Below are 16,798 nucleotides of genomic sequence, written 5' to 3'. Positions count from 1 at the left end.
CCTGTATAAGACAAAGCCCTGAATATCGGGACTGTCCCTATAAAATTGGGACATCTGGTCACCCTAAATATACCACGTGTAACAGAGGTGTTAGGCGTTATTTACCTTTGATGAGACACAAAGATGAGGGGTATATAGAAGTATATAAAATGATGCTCTTGTGTTATGAGACAGGAAGAATAGAAGTTACTGATCTGGTGTTTAAAAAATGGCAAATTCAGACTAATAAGGGTAAATACTTTTCCAAACACCATGGAATTAGACTGTGTAACTCACTGCTACAGGAAGTCATTGAGGCCACGAATTTACCAAGATTCAAATATAATGGACATCTGATCTGATCCAGTATGGCAGTTCCTGTGCCCTACTAGATCTGTGCAATGTAGATCACATAGCTCTGTTCCCATTAGAATCCTTTGCCTCAATTTATGAGGGTTCTTGTGAAGTCTCCTGCAGTGAGCTGGGGATGTAGTGGCTGATGTGTTCAGCTGTTTCCGTATGGCCCTTCCCGATACACCCCTACTGTGCATTTTAAGTGGTGTGGAGGATCATGCATGGGTCCTCTGCACCAAGGGAAAATTCATTCAGAGAGAAGAAAACCACTACCAACAAAAGTAGTAAAATTAGATTAACCCCCCCCAAATATGCAAAATTATAATTTAATAATTTCTTTTACTTGTTCAAATTATATTTGTCCATAGTCTCTAGGTATATTTGGAAAGAATTAATAAAAACTCCATAATACATCCACCAACTTACCTTAGTAAATGCAAACTAAATCACCAGCCAACCCCTTCAGACAACAGTTTGGAGACAAAGGTGGAGATCTTGCTAGGGGCACCACTCTCCCTTGTCAGGTAAAACTGGAGTACGAATTCCAGAGAGGACAGCTCTCTGCTGAAAATACTCTGTCTTGTGTCACACCCTAAATGGTGAAACTTAAGGAACTGTCAGGTCAAGCACCTGAGCTTTCAGGAAATTGTATGAATAGAGAGGTATGTTTTCTTTTGTACTGGCACTGTACTTACATGAGTAAGTATAATGCCAAAAAAGTACATGCTGTATCTGTCTTCCAAGATTGGATCCTACATGCACTGATCCAAAGCTTTATGTAGCTTAATTCTTCTTCAGTGCATTTTGGATTGAAATCCTAAAAGCTTAATTACATTGATTTATAATGTCAGGAATCCAGGTTTCAGAGACAACAGTTTAGGACATGTTCACGTAACAGAGAGGTCACAAGATTTCATGAACATCAAGTTCAAGGAGCAGGACTGCAGTGATAAATGCATTGACAGATTGTAACCATTAAGTTTTCAGTGCGATTCAAAATATTAAATTGTTCATACCAGGACTTTTTTTCATATCTATACATATATAGCGTTCTGCGTCACTTACACACCTCTCTTTTGATTTACTCTTCAGGAGGAGAAAATAATTAATTCCATATTTCTTTTGCTTGTTAGTCTATTTAGCTGTGACACTTAGTACTTTTCTCAGACATGAAGAAGAGCTCTGTGTAGCTCTAAAGCTTGTCTCTCTCACCAACAAAGGTTGGTCCAGTAAAAGATACCTCACTCACATTGTCCCTCTAACTTTAGGCAAGTCTTTTTAAAGTTTTCTCTGTGCATTTATGTCCTGATCTGTAAAATGGGGATAATTATGTGACACTTAAGAGCTTGTCCTCACTGCATTGTTAGCTCAAGCTATAACTTGAGTTTTGCCCCTAACCTGACTCCCGTGCACACACAGACAAGTCTCTAGCTCAAGCTATCTGGCCCATTCAGGGAAGGATGCAAGGGGTTGGGTGGGAATGCTTGAGGCTCCGGTTATGCAGCAGTTAGAGTTATAACAAATCATCAGCTGCTAATTGAATCGCTCTGTGCTGCTAATCAAATCAGTCTGTTTTAGTTTGAGTGTGGTCGATCTAATTCAGGGGTTTTAAACTTTTTTTTTTCATTTGTGGACCCCTAAAAAATTTCAAATGGAGGTGTGGACCTCTTTGGAAATGTTAGATGTGGTCTGCAGACCCCCAGGGATCCACAGATCACAGGTTGAAAACCACTGTTCTGTGGTAATGACAGCCTTTCATGGACCACTTGGACATAATCTATCGGCCCCCAGGGTCCGTGGACCACATGTTGAAAACCACTACTCTAATTCAAGGTGCGCTAGCTCAGGTGAACAAGCCCTTAGTTTTTTTAATAATGTTTTCACAGTTTAATATTTTTTTTAATGTTTTCACTGTGAGATTTGTTTTAATTCATTATAAACCCCCCAAGGTGCATGGATGAAGTTAAACAGAATAAATGCAGGCTGGATTTAGGTGATAAATTTAGGTGCCCATGTTTAGGTTTCAGAGGTGATGTGACTCTGCACGTCTCCTTAGCTCTTGGGTACCAAAATATAGAGTTAGGTGCTTAACTATAGGTTTCCAAGTTTGAAACATTTGGTCTGTTTCTACTCTAACCCATTCATGTTGTCTTGTATTGCTTGCCTCTTTTGAACAAACTTAGAAACTTCCTTATCTGTCCTCTGTTTGCCTGCTTCAGCTTGCCAAAGGTTGCTTTTTTCGTGGCAGCAAAATGATATACGGTATATACACTGGACGTAACTCTTATGCTTGTGGCAGTTGTAGTCATCGTTCTCCATCTTGAACTGCTATGTGAAGTACTCTCTCAAGTCATTGTTAATTCAGAGGATGGACTCTGATCCTAATTTACTGACCCCTAATTGATAATCAGTGGTCTCTTTAAAACTGCACAAGCTGTTTTTGTTTTGTTTGTTTTCTCCAACCCTGTTAACTTTTGGCTACTACTAGAAAATTGCCTAGCATATAGAGCTGTGCTGTGAATGGAGCCAAAGAGTCATGTCCATGGAGAGGAAATCACAGTTACAGCCAATAATATTAATACAATTAAGATTAATTGTTTTAGTTAATACAGCTTTGGTTATTCTTTGGAATCTTGCCTCCTGAGATGTTTCCTTTTGCAAACAATTAGAGTGCTCCACTGAACTGGAATAAAAAAATATTGAAGAATAACATCTCATTTGGTGAGCTCAGTTTAATTTGTGAAGGAATTAAGTTTTTATTCTAAATCTATTCGGATGGAACATTGCTATAAGCTTCCTCACAGCAGGATCCTGCTAATGCTGCAGAGAAACGAATACTACTATGAATCATCTCAACCTCCTTTCTCTCTTGGGTTGTTATCATTGACAATAATGGAAGGGTTGCCATACACAAGACATTTTGTCCTGTGTGTTACAGTGAAACTCGCTGAACGATGACTAATAAAGAATTATAATGCCAAACAAACTTAGTGCTCATTAATTTATATAATTATTTCTCAATTTTTTGTAAGGGAATGTCTATGAAAATAGTACATTGTTTGACACAAAACCATATTTTTCAAACATGAAGCATAATGTTCATGTGACTTCATTATTTGATTATAATACTCTACATCAGAGGATCATGCATGATGAACATCACACACTCTCTTGCGCACTCCCTCAAAAAAAACCAATCAGCCAAAATTTTTTCAGGAGAAATGGAGAACCCTGAACACACGTTCACCAAATTAGTAAAAGATAAACAAACTTTCAAATATTTTGTATGTATTTGTAATGTTTATGGGCCCAGTCCTGCACACATGTGTATGTGTAATTTTATCCACACAAATATCCTATTGATGTCAATGTGGCTACTCATGTAAGTACAGTTATGTATCTCTCATTGGACCCAAGTTCAAAGTTTTCTGTTGCTCCTCAAAAAGGGTTGCTTATTATTTATTATTTTTTCCTGGATGTGGATGAAATGGATAGTGGTGGATTATTCTTCTTTCAATTACCGTGCTTTTATATTGAGATCTTTTTCTTATTGACTCCGTCCTCCTCCTCAGTGTCTATGGGCAGGTACAAGGTATAAAAACAGGCATATGAAAAGTGGTGTGTAAATTATTCGGAAATGAGAAATGTATGTGATATAACAGTGGGACTACTCATGTGAGTAAAGTTACTGTGTAAGAGTTTGCATAAGACCTGTAGTCTGCTAGTGTGTTCTAAGTTCTAGATTCCTAAATAATATTTTTGTGTTGTAGGGGCCTACTTAAAAAGCACTTCAGTTCACCTTCAAGACCTTACCATACCAAAGGGGGAGTGAAATGCATTTGTAGTGCTTCATGACAACTTGTGACAAAGCATATGATAAAACATGATGATAAAAGATTTTGTGGGTTTAATACATGGTTATATAGCACTATTTAATTTAATAATAATAATAATAATAAATAATAATACAAATGCAAATTGCACCTATTGCTGCTGCCAAAAGATGCTTCTGTTTCTGCTGCAGTTTGCTAGAGAACGTCCCTCCAGATGAATAGAATTCTAACACATGCTATGATGCCAAGTATATACAGCATCAATTGAGTGTTTAATGTGCACGCAGCATATTGTTCAGCAAAGAGGTGGCTATAATAAGTGTGCTACCTTTATTGTACTATTTGGAAATCTAAATGATTTGTAAACTCTTAGAGTATGGAATCTTCAACAGGGTTTCAAATGCTATATATATCGTCTCTGTTGTTGTTTGCCTCTGAAATTTACAGGTTGCTTTTCGGGCAATCTCTCTCTCTCTCCCTCCCTCCCTCCCCCCTATGTCTCTCAGAATTTACAAATTTTCAAAGTATTATTTTTATTTCATATGTGACTTAGAATATTTGCTTTAAGATTATTCATGTACGTTGGTTGTACTTCTGGGAAAGGGGTTAGCTTCAGTAGTTGCTAGAAATCCCATTTTCAAATGACTGGTTCAGTTAAGGTTAGAAAACTATTGAAAATCAACCTTAAAATGGAACACTGTTTACAGCTTTAACTATAGAGAGACTACTGGTCTTGCCATAAAACATCTTAATTTCTGTGTAATTTGTTTTATTGTCCGATACTTTTTTCTGCTCCTTTTCGGTATCTTCCCGTCATTTCTTGACTCCTTTTCCTGTTTACACAGGGTCAGAGGTGCCCACGTTTCTTTGCCATTCCTTGCAGTCCATGGTACAGGTTTGTAAGCTTGGCGGTCCAGGCCTTTTCTCTTCAGGCTTCTCTTGACAGGGTCTTTCCATCATATCCTGTCTTCCTTTCTTGCTGTTCGCTTCCTCCCATTTTTTCTTTGCTTGTCGTCATTCTCCCATTCTTATCACATGTCCAGCTCACCTCAAACGAGCCAGCCTATCTGTCACTGAGTGTCCCAAGTTAATCTTCCTCCTGCTTTCTTCCCTGTACACTCTGTCTACCCTCTGCATGCTAGCTATTCACCTCAGTATATTATTGTCTACTACGTATATCTCCTTTTCTTCCATCTCTGTAAGACCCACCATTTCCAAACCATACAGCAAGTGGGACAAACACGCAGCATACACTGTTGGTTTCAGTTAGTTACTTAGTTGCCCATCCCACGGTACTTCTGTCACCGTTTTCACAGCCGCCCATGCATATTAGTTTCTTGTTTTCACTTCTCCAGTTCTTTCTCCAAAGGCACTAAATGTACTTCCCAAGTACACAAATTCTTTCTTCTGATTGTTTTTCTCCTGGAATGTCAGTCAACCGCTCTGCTTCCACCTTCCCTACTTGCATAACTTCAGTGTTCTTTGTGTTTGCCTTCAAATACAGATGCCCACTCTGATACCATATTTACCAATTCCTCTTTGGCCTGGGCTACACAGGGGTGGGGGGGAGCTTTCGAACTAAGATACGCAACTTCAGCTATGCTATTCGCGTAGCTGAAGTCGAAGTATCTCAGTTCGACTTACCTGGCCGTCCTCATAGCGGCGAGTCGACCGTGGCGGTTCCCCCGTCGACTCCGCTTACCCCTCCTGCTGAGGTGGAGTCAGGCGTCGATTCAGGGATCGATTTATCACGTTTAGATGAGAAGCGATAAATCGATCTCCGATAGAGCGATCACTACCTGCCGATGTGGCGGGTAGTGAATTAATGCCCTTAGCTATCAGCCAAAAGGGCAGCGTACGTTAGTTTTCTCTGTGGCTCTGCAGTCTTGCTGCTTCTACTAATGAACTCCATAACTGGAAGAGAAGTGGACTCAGCACACTGCTTTGTCTCCCACATCACCTCAGAACTCTCTGAAATTCCATGTATAGTTACCACCTTAGCTCATGATCCTTGGTACAGCTCCTTTGTCATCTCCGCTTCTTGAAGTCCCTTTCCTATCCATCTCAATATTCCAAACACCAGCTCCCAAGGAACCAAGACATATGCTTTTCTCAGGATTAATCAGTACTGCATAGCAATTAAATCCTCCATTTATCATTCTTTCAGATTTCAGTCTCATTGCAGATATTCGCAAAAAGAAAAGGAGTACTTGTGGCACCCTAGAGACTAACCAATTTATTTGAGCATGAGCTTTCGTGTGCTCACGAAAGCTCATGCTCAAATAAATTGGTTAGTCTCTAGGGTGCCACAAGTACTCCTTTTCTTTTTGCGAATACAGACTAACACGGCTGTTACTCTGAAACATTGCAGATACTGTGTTTATAGTACTACTTCTCTTCCTAACACCATGTTGCTCCATTTCTATAGTTTCCTATACCTTGCATCTCAGTCTTTGCTTCCAGAATTCTCTCAAGGGCTTTGAGAAGCTGACTTAACAGGATGATGCCCCAGTAGGTGTTTGGATAATTTGTATCATCCTTATCCTTTCAGAGAGGCACAATCAATCCCATTCTTCAATCATCTGGTATCCTACCTTGGTCTAATAAATCACATACCTGTGAAGCCATGTTAGTCCAGTATCTCCAGTGACCTTAATCATATCAACAATTTTTATGTTCACCAATTGCTTTACCAATCTTTCTCTTATTCAGTGCTGCTTCTGCCTCCTCTGTAGAGATCAGTATCTTTTGAGAATTCCCCATAATTGTTGGTGCTTAAATGAGAAGCGAAAGCTGCAAATGGAACAGCCTATGAAAATATGTTTTCCATACCTCTACCATCTCCATAAAGTTGCTCACCACACAATTCCTATTCTTCTCACATAAAGAATTCTTCATATCTCATGCTTCATTGTTTCTCTATTTGGCCAGCCGCAAAACCAATTTCCTGCCACCATCTTCCTTCCGCTTTCAGTATTATTCCTCTTCTGCCTCCATTCTTACCTCAACTGCCTTTTTAGCCTCAATTTTTGCTTGCATTTTTTATTCTCATGATCACTAGCTGCTTCCTCAAACTCTGAATTATTCATTCTTTCTTTTTAACTTCTCTTTTACATCAGACTTCTACTACCAGCTTGTTCTCTCTGAAAGCACCCCATCTTACCACTCGTTCTGCCACATGTTACCTCTGCTGCTTTGATGAAACATTCTTTAAAATTCCTCCATTCTCCCTCCACTGACTTCACTGTTCTTGGCAAAGTATGAAAGCCTTCCTTCCCCTCCTCCCCATATCTCTATTTATATAACCACCAATGCAATTGCTTCCTCAGCATCATCTTTTTTTCCTGGTTTCTCAGGCTGCAGTTTTTTTAGCTGTTAATACTTTGTTGTTCTGCCACATAATCTCTCAGTATAACTTTTTTTCTCTTGCACCATTTTCATATGTTCTCTTCTTATCAAAATATAGTCTACCCGGGGCATGCTTTTTCCACTGTAGCATGTCATCAGGTGGGATTCTCTTTTTTGAACCATGTATTCGCCACTGAGAACCCATTAAACAAACAGTGCTCAACCCATTTCTTTCCTTCTGTCTTTCTTTTACCAAAGCCAGGTTTACCCACCACTCGTCTGCTGGGCACCCTTCACTTGCATGGCAGTTTTAGTCACCACTAACAAGGAGTTACTCTCAACCATGAGCACTAACTCTGCCAGATCATTTCTAAAGCTCTCCGTCTCTTGCATAGTTCTACCTTGTTTAGTAGCATATGCTGACCTAACACACACAGGCCTACTCTCTATCTTCAACATTCTACCATCCATCGGTCTCCTCTTCTTTCTACCCTTATGAAAACCTCAGCAATGTCTGGGCTCACAATGAGAGCTCCTTTCTGGTAGATTGTATTCGTTTTGTAGGTATTGACACTGTACACACTATATTGTACCTGTTTTTAAATGTAATATATTTTTATATTTAAGTTTACTCTTCTTGAATTGTTGAGCTAGTCTTGGTGTCCCAAGGCCATCACATTTTAAAAAAGGAGGCTATTTTTAAATATTGTATTAAGAAGTATACATTAATATCCATAGGTATGCAATTTCCATTCAGTGGGCTGGAACAGAAACACACTTTCCATCCTTCAACATCTTGGACATAGAACACACGTTTCTAAAGTTTATAGAGAAATATATTCCTTTTCTGTTTTACCTTTCCTTATCAAGCATTAACATCTAAAATTTTTACCATTTTATTTAGGTTCAGAACATTATTTGTAGCTGGTGAACGCTGTGATGTGGAGACATTAGAATGGTCCAAAAAAGTCTTCAAGGTCCCAGTGTTGGATCACTGGTGGCAAACTGGTGAGCACTTTGCAATATTGTTTGAGATTTTCCCTTTCACCAAGCTTTACAGACTTGATTCCTGTTTTCTGCAAAGCAATCACTACAGGTGGATTCTTCCATCCACATGACTTCCTATTTATGTTTGCCTGGGGGCGGAAAGCAGTATGTGTTTAGCAAACTGTGTGTTTAAAATAATGTGGAAAACACAATATAGTGTTTTCTGATACCTGCATTTAAAAGATTTAACATCATTATTATCATCACTATATTTCCATCTGTAATATTATATATGTACATGTGTTATCCCCTCACACAAATCTTGATCTATTAGAGAAGCTTTTAGATTTATACACTCTTCAGTGTATTTTATGTATGAAAAAATATGGCACACAATAGGCTCCTCAGTTTTTGGTTATGTTCCATTTGGACCTGATCTAGCACCCATTAAATGACTACCATTGACTTCAATGGGAGCTGGATCGAGCCCTTAGATCACACTGGGAGAATCAAAAGCACCAGTGAATGTGTAACTGTGTGTCACAAATTCTGGTGACAGACAGCTTGCTTCTGGCAGTTAGACTGAACAGCTCTTTATCATAACTCTGAATGATGTGGGTGTCTGTTTTTTATCTCTCTCTCTCTCTCTATATATAGTGTGTGTGTGTATACTGTGTGTATATACTGTGTGTGTGTGTGTGTGTGTGTGTGTGTGTGTATGTATACTGTGTGTATATATATAATGTGTATGTATGTAAAATTGTGACGGGTCAGGCCAGATGGCTACAGGAAAGTGATCTTATTGGGATCCAGGAAGTGGGTGTGCGAAGCTCGCCCCTGCTTAAGGATCCCCCCCCAGCCTAAGGGGGAGATCCACAGGACCTGGGAAGCCAAATAATTACGGGGGACAACTAATGAAAAACAGGGACGGGAGTGCGGTCAAAGGGTCAAACGAAGGGAACCGAACGGGGACACCGAGCAGAGAACCCCGGACAGCCCCCACCGCTCCTCAAAGGCGTCAAGGGAGTTGGTGGACGCTGCCGAGAGGAATTCTGCCCGGAGGCGTGAACGGACAGAGGATGCTACAGGAAAGTGATAGAAGGCAGATATATTAGCCCCAGGTTAAGTAACAGGGAAGGTTCCAGAACAATCCGGAACTTTCTGGAAACAATTAAGGCAGACAGGCTGATTAGAACACCTGCAGCCAATCAAGAAGCTGCTAGAATCAATTAAGAGAGGCAGGCTAATCAGGGTACCTGGGTTTAAAAAGGAGCTCACTTCAATTTGTGGTGTGCGTGTGAGGAGCTGGGAGCAAGAGGCACTAGGAGCTGAGAGTGAGAAGGCATAGTACTGCTGGGAGAACTGAGGAGTACAAGCATTATCAGATACCAGGAGGAAGGTCCTATGGTGAGGATAAAGAAGGTGTTGGGAGGAGGCCATGGGGAAGTAGCCCAGGGAGTTGTTGCTGTTGCACAGCTGTTCCAGGAGGCACTCTAGACAGCTGCATTCCACAGGGCCCTGGGCTGGAACCCAGAGTAGAGGGTGGGCCCAGCCCGGGTTCCCCCCAAACCTCCCAACTCCTGATCAGACACAGGAGGAGTTGACCTGGACTGTGGATTCACTAAAAGGGCCAAACAGGGCTGCTGTGAATCTCTGAGGCGAGCAAATCTGGCAATAAGCGCAAGACCCACCAAGGTAGAGGAGGAACTTATATCAGAATGGGCTTCATGTGTTACATAAACTAATCACATTGGAGAAGCCTTATGCTTGAGGTTTTTTTTTTTTGGATCTCTTTGTGCCAAGAATATTCCTTTCAGTTTCTATGCATCACTGTTTGATTATAGAATTTCACAGATCTTTGTATGAGGCAGAATGTCTTCTGCCTGCTCCATGATGGGTGGCATATGGAATGGACATGAGGCAGAAAAATGTGGTTTAAGGATACTATTGCCTGGAATAGAGGAGCTTCCATAGTTCTGATCTGATCTGATTTACCATATGCACTAAAATCAGTCTAGTAGACTTAAAGTGCGGCTTATCTGTATAGACATTTCAGCACTTGTGTGAGATATTCGTAAGATAGTGGTGTTGCCTGTTACTTAATCCTTGTGTCTATTAGTTGATAAAAATAAAAGTGTTACAACATGGAGAGAGAACCTGTTTTTTCCTCCTGTGCAACTTTAGTAATACTGAAGGATAGATTCATAAATAATATAATCCATTTTCACTTCTGATATGTTTGAATATAACTTGCGCTGTTCTGTGCAGCTCGTGCACCCAGGCTTAAAGAAAAGGCTCCCTGATGTCTGAGAACAAACATATGTCAATCCTAGGAAGAGACTGTGTTTCATATGTTTTTTTTTTTTTTTTTTTAATGTAGAGAAATCTTATGATGATCCTATGTTGTCTGTTTTCACTTTGAGGAACATTTTATTAAGTGGATTTCCATTGTTGTGAAAGATTACTGATTCATATACTAAATTAGTCTTCAGTGCATTAAATTGTACCTACCCTGTAGAGATTTCAATTACATCTGAAAATTTTGAGCTTTGGAGCAAGACAGTTCATGCTAGATAATGCTGGATGACTGCTGTAATTTAAGCAGGTGTTAAGACAGTTCTTTTGGTCCTGTGAATCAAAGTACATTTTATAAAAGTATTACAGAGGTACAGAATTTAATAGTTATGAATTACTGACAATCTGGCATAGAGCGAGAGGAAATCTCTCAGAGGCATGTCCCCAGCCAATTAGGGCTTCACAGGTCGATACCAAAGCCTTGCTCTCTACCTGCAAACCAACATGCAGATCAGAGCAGAGTCACAGATTCAAAGGCCAGAAGGAACCATTGTGATCATCTAGTCTGACTTCCTGTATGACACAGGCCAGGGAACTTCTCCAAAATAATTCCGAGTGCATATCTTTTAGAAAAATACATCCAATCTTGATTTTAAAATGCAGTGATGGAGAATCTACTATAACCCTTAGTAAATTCATCCAATGATTAATTACTAACTATTAAAAATGTACGGCTTTTATTTCCAGTCTGAATTTGTCTAGTTTTAGCTTCCAGCCATTGGATTGCAATTGTACCTTTCTAATGAAGAGCCTATTGTCAAATATTTGTCCCCCATGTAGGTACTTATAGACTGTAATCAAGTTACCTCTCAACCTTCTCTTTGTTAAACTAAATAGATTGAGGTCTTTGAGTCTGTTACTATAAGCTGTGTGTTTCTAATCCTTTAATCATTGTTGTGGCTCTTTTCTGAACCCTCTCCAATTTATTAACATCCTTCTTGAATTGTGGGCACCAAACTGGACACTGTATTCCAGCATCAGTCACACCAGTGCAAAATAGAGAGATAAAATTACTTCTCTACTCCTACTCAATATTCCCCTATTTACATGTGTCAGGATCACATTAGTTCTTTTGACCACATTATCACTCTAGGAGCTCATATTCAACTAATTATCCACCAAGATTCTCACATTTTTTTCCAGTGTCACTACTTCCCAGGATAGAATCCCCAATCCTGTAAGTATGATGTGCTCACAGCTGTCACATTCTGCACTAACTTTAGTTTCCCAGATGATTTAAGGTGAAGTTCCATGTACAGCACATTGCTGTAGTATAATATTAAAGTGACAACGTGATACCGTAATAGCAAGGCCGCATCTGAAAGAACTAGTTATGCCTTCCGGGCCAGATGCAGATGAAAAAATGTTGTCCTGATTACCACCGCTGTGTGATCATCTAACAGCACTTGGGGTTACATCAGTACCCATAGACTGCAAACTTGAGTAATAAATGATAGAGAAACACACTCTCAATTGTATGACCAGCTATAATTCTTGCCAGTGATGACCATCTGAAAGCTCTTTAGAAGATAGGAATGAAGCCTGTGAACCCTAATGGAAGGAAATAGGGCAAGTCAACAGTGCTTCATGGCCAATGGTATTTACGAGAGCCAATAGATCTGACATATGTATCAGAGGGGTAGCCGTGTTAGTCTGTATCCACAAAAACAACAAGGAATCTGGTGGCACCTTAAAGACTAACAGATTTATTTGAGCATGAGCTTTCGTGGGTCGAAGTGTTTTTTGACCCACGAAAGCTTATGCCCAGTTAAATCTGTTAGTCTTCAGTATCACTATGGACACTTGATCTTTATCAGCAGATCATCTAGCAAGGCACCCAGAATACTCCACAGTCTGTACCCAGATGGACAGGGGTCAGGAAGATTTTGTATGGCAAAATGGTCTGAGAATTGTTTTGCAACAGTAACCTTAACCAAAAATAGAAAATTGCAATCTTGGGAAAAATCTGGCTATTATCATCAGCATCAAGTGATGGCCTCACAACAACTTCCTTTACAGAAATCAGCAACCTGTCCTACCTAGGTCATTGGCAGTCTCCACCAGCGTGGGATGCTGTTCTTCCCGGCTTGCCTTGCTCAGAAAAGAAACACTTGGTTGCAAAGCGTGGATTGTAGCACAAAATATTCCTAACGTCTCTAGAGTAGCAGCTGTGTTAGTCTGTATCCGCAAAAAGACTCTAGTATCTCAGGGAGCATCATTGTCCTAAACTTAGCCAGAAAAGTCTTAATGGCTCTGCATCTGCTGAAGTGGATATTTCAGGTCAATCAATTTTCTCTTCAAAGTAACATGCAATTTCCTCGCAATGGGAGGTACTCGCTTCAGTTGGAATAACCAAAGCTGTCCATTACTTGAAACAACTCTGCTGATCAGGAGTAAGCCAATGCTAAAAAATAAACTCCCGTTTGCCTCATGCACAGCCACTGCAAAAAGGCTCTAAAATTGTTGGAGTGCTATTGGTCAGATCAAACCTACTTCTGTCATTTGGTACTCTGGACATCTTTTCCTCTCACTTTATTTGTGTCTGCTCACCCGTAAACCATGATGACCTATTAGAATGTAACCAGGGAAGATGATATCTAGGGGTAGGGTCATTTAATCAATAATACATTTTTTGTTTTAATTTCTTTTATAGAAAGTCTTTTGACAAAATATATACACGTTTTATAAACACAAACATTAAATATATAATTTGCATATCTTAGAAGACATGATTGTATGTGTTTGGAGTAAGGGAGGTTTGAGAGACCTGCCTATGGATGGGAATAGTGCATCTGAACATTGTGTTCATCTGTGTATAGAGAAGGGATAATTTTGTTTTGGTTTTATGCATATATTAGTGCAGGTGCTTGGTTTTTGCATATTTATAGAAAAATAATACTTTGCATTTAAATAGCACTTTTCATCTTCAAAATGGTTGTTCAAACGTGAGCTAATTAATTCTCATAACACGCCTGTGAGGTAGGTAAAGTGTTATCCCACTTTCACAGATGTGGAAATTGAGGAAGAGAGATGACTTGTCCCAAGCCACACAGCAAGTCATTACAGATTCATGGTTAGAACTCTAAGTTCCTGTGCTCAAAGAAAAAAGTTTCCTGTCATGCTTACATATGGTTTTGCTCTGTGTGTGTGTGAGTGAGTGATGGATAATAGAAAAATATGTTTAGGGCCAGCCATTGTGTGTGCGCATTGGTGTTTTAAGGGAATATAATTTGCCTCTGCCAGGTTTTTCTAGTTAAGCATTCCAAATAAATATCATGTAAGGTACTTTGACAAAAATATCTTTGAAGTATCCTAAATCTTTTAAAATTCAGGAATTATACTTGGTGTGTCCAGTTTTCCAAGGAGGTCCCCATTTTCTTTAGTATGGATACATGAGGAAATACTGAGAATGGATTACTCCCATTAGAACTGGAACTTGGATTTTAGTAGAGAAATACTATTGTCACCCCACCACCTCTTCATTGCTGTAATTGAAGAGGTGATGGTTGTGAAAGTTTGCATTAGAGAGCCTCCTCTGCATTTAGCTGTTAGTTATTCAATGCTTGTAGAACAAAGATATGAAGTGAAATTGTCCAATAATTTTTTCTGTCTTCAAAAAAAGGTTAACAAATAAGATTTCCTTCACTTTCTATTAAGTGTAAGAAGTAAGGCTCATTTGTCTTGTAGATACAAGACCAGGAGATATCTGAGATATCTGACTGAGGAGATAAATGAGCCATTATCTTTGAAAAGTCATGGAAGAGGGGAGACATTCCAGAAGACTGGAAAAGGGCATATATAGTGCCCATCTATAAAAAGGGAAATAAGGACAATCCGGGGAATTACAGACCAGTCAGCTTAACTTCTGTACCTGGAAAGACAATGGAGCAAATAATTAAGCAGTCAGTTTGCAAACACCTCAAAGATAATAAGGTGATAAATAAGCATGGCTTTGTCAAGAACAAGTCATGTCAAACCAACCTGATAGCTTTCTCTGACAGTGTAACAAGTCTTGTGGATGGGGGGAAGCGGTAGATGTGGTATATCTTGACTTTAGTAAGGCTTTTAATACTGTCTTGCATGACCTTCTCATAAACGAAATAGGGAAATACAACCTAGATGGAGCTACTATAAGGTGGGTGCATAACTGGTTGGAAAATCGTTCCCAGAGAGTAGTTATCAGTGGTTCACCGTCATGCTGGAAGGGCATAATGAGTGGGGTCTTGCAGAGATTGGTTCTGGGTCCAGTTCTGTTCAATATCTTCATCAATAATTTAGATAATGGCATAGAGAGTACACTTATAACGTTTGTGGATGATACCAAGCTTGGAGGGGTTGCAAGTGGTTTGGAAGATAGGATTAAAATTCAAAATGTTCTGGACAAACTGGAGAAATGGTCTGAAGTAAATAGGATGAAATTCAATAAGTACTCCACTTAGGAAGGAACAACCAGTTGCGTACACACAAAATGGGAAATGACTGGCTAGTAAGGAGTACTGCGGAAAGGGATTTGGGGGTCATAGTGGATCACAAGCTAAATATGAGTCAACAGTGTAATGCTGTTGCAAAAAAAGCAAACATCATTCTGGGATGTATTAGCAGGAGTATTGTAAGCAAGACACGAGAAGTAATTCTTCCGCTCTACTCCATGCTGATTAGGCCTCAGCTGGAGTATTGTGTCCAGTTCTGGGCACCATATTTCAGGAAAGATGTGGACAAATTGGAGAAAGTCCAGAGAAGGGCAACAAAAATGATTAAAGGTCTTGAAAACATGACCTATGAGGGAAGATTGAAAAAATTGGGTTTGTTTAGTCTGGAGAAGAGAAGACTGAGAGGGGACATAAGTTCTCAAGTACATAAATGGTGGTTGCAAGGAGGAGGGAGAAAAATTGTTGTTCTTAACTTCTGAGGATAGGACAAGAAGCCATGGGTTTAAATTGCAGCAAGGACGGTTTAGGTTGGACATTAGGAAAAAATTCCTCACTGTCAGAGTGGTTAAGCACTGAAATAAATTGCCCAGGGAGGTTTTGAAATTTCCATCATTATGGATTTTTAAGAGCAGGTTCGTCAAACACCTGTCAGGGATGGTCTAGATAATACTTAGTCCTGCCTTGAGTGCAGGGGACTGGACTAGATGACCTCTCGAGGTCCCTTCCAGTTCTGTGATACAGTCTCTTAAAGAAATCTCTCTAACTACAAATGTGATGTCTGCTCTGGGGTGTCTGCAACTTAGTCACACAGACTTTGAAAGAGAATTGTACAAATCCTTTAACTGTGCTTTTGTGGAAATAAGCTGCCATAAATGGAGTATGTAAAAGCAGCTTGAGCATTAGGTATCAAAATAAATACCATGGTGTTTGGCACAGTATGGCTGCTCAAAAGGTGGCTGTTTGTATAACATAATCAGGGTCTTGAGTACTCTGTAACATGAGACCAAATTCACTGTCAGCAACCCGATAAATGCCATGGCAAAATTTAATTTACTCTGTCACCATGAAACATTCTTCATTCCCCTCCCTGTCTTCTCTCAAACACAGAGAACTATTATTATAATTACTATTGTTGTTTATTATTTGTATTGTGGTAGTACCTAGGATCCCTAGTTATAGACCAGGACCCCATTGTCCTAGGCACTGTATAAATATATAACAAAGAGACTGTCCCAAAGAGCTTGGCAATCTGAGCTATCGTTCATAGCTGACAGTACTCATTGATACAAAAATTGTTACTGAGTGTTTTTGGCTCTGATAATTTGAGAGGATACGTTTTTATTATGTTGTTGTCAATTAAATGCAGTTAACTCACACGATTAACTCAAAAAATTAATTGTGATTAATCGCAGTTTGCACTGTTAAACCATAGAATACCAATTGAATTTATTAAATATTTTTGGATGTTTTTCTGCATTTTCAAATATATTGATTACAACACAGAATACAAGG

General features: G+C 39.5%; 1 protein-coding gene across 1 annotated transcript in view; it reads left to right on the top strand.

The window, feature by feature from the left end:
* The window catches only part of ACSS3 (acyl-CoA synthetase short chain family member 3), a 135,748-nt gene that overhangs the window by 57,423 nt on the left and 61,527 nt on the right, over window positions 1-16,798 (top strand). The window contains exon 9 of the mRNA XM_007059031.4: window positions 8,419-8,522. Coding sequence (XP_007059093.3) covers window positions 8,419-8,522 — 104 coding nt within the window. The remainder of the gene's footprint in view (window positions 1-8,418; window positions 8,523-16,798) is intronic.

This window comes from Chelonia mydas, chromosome 1 (assembly GCF_015237465.2).
Source record: "Chelonia mydas isolate rCheMyd1 chromosome 1, rCheMyd1.pri.v2, whole genome shotgun sequence".
NCBI lineage: Eukaryota > Metazoa > Chordata > Testudines > Cheloniidae > Chelonia > Chelonia mydas.
Note: the sequence above shows the minus strand (reverse complement) of the source record. Positions and strands in the feature narration are given on the sequence as shown.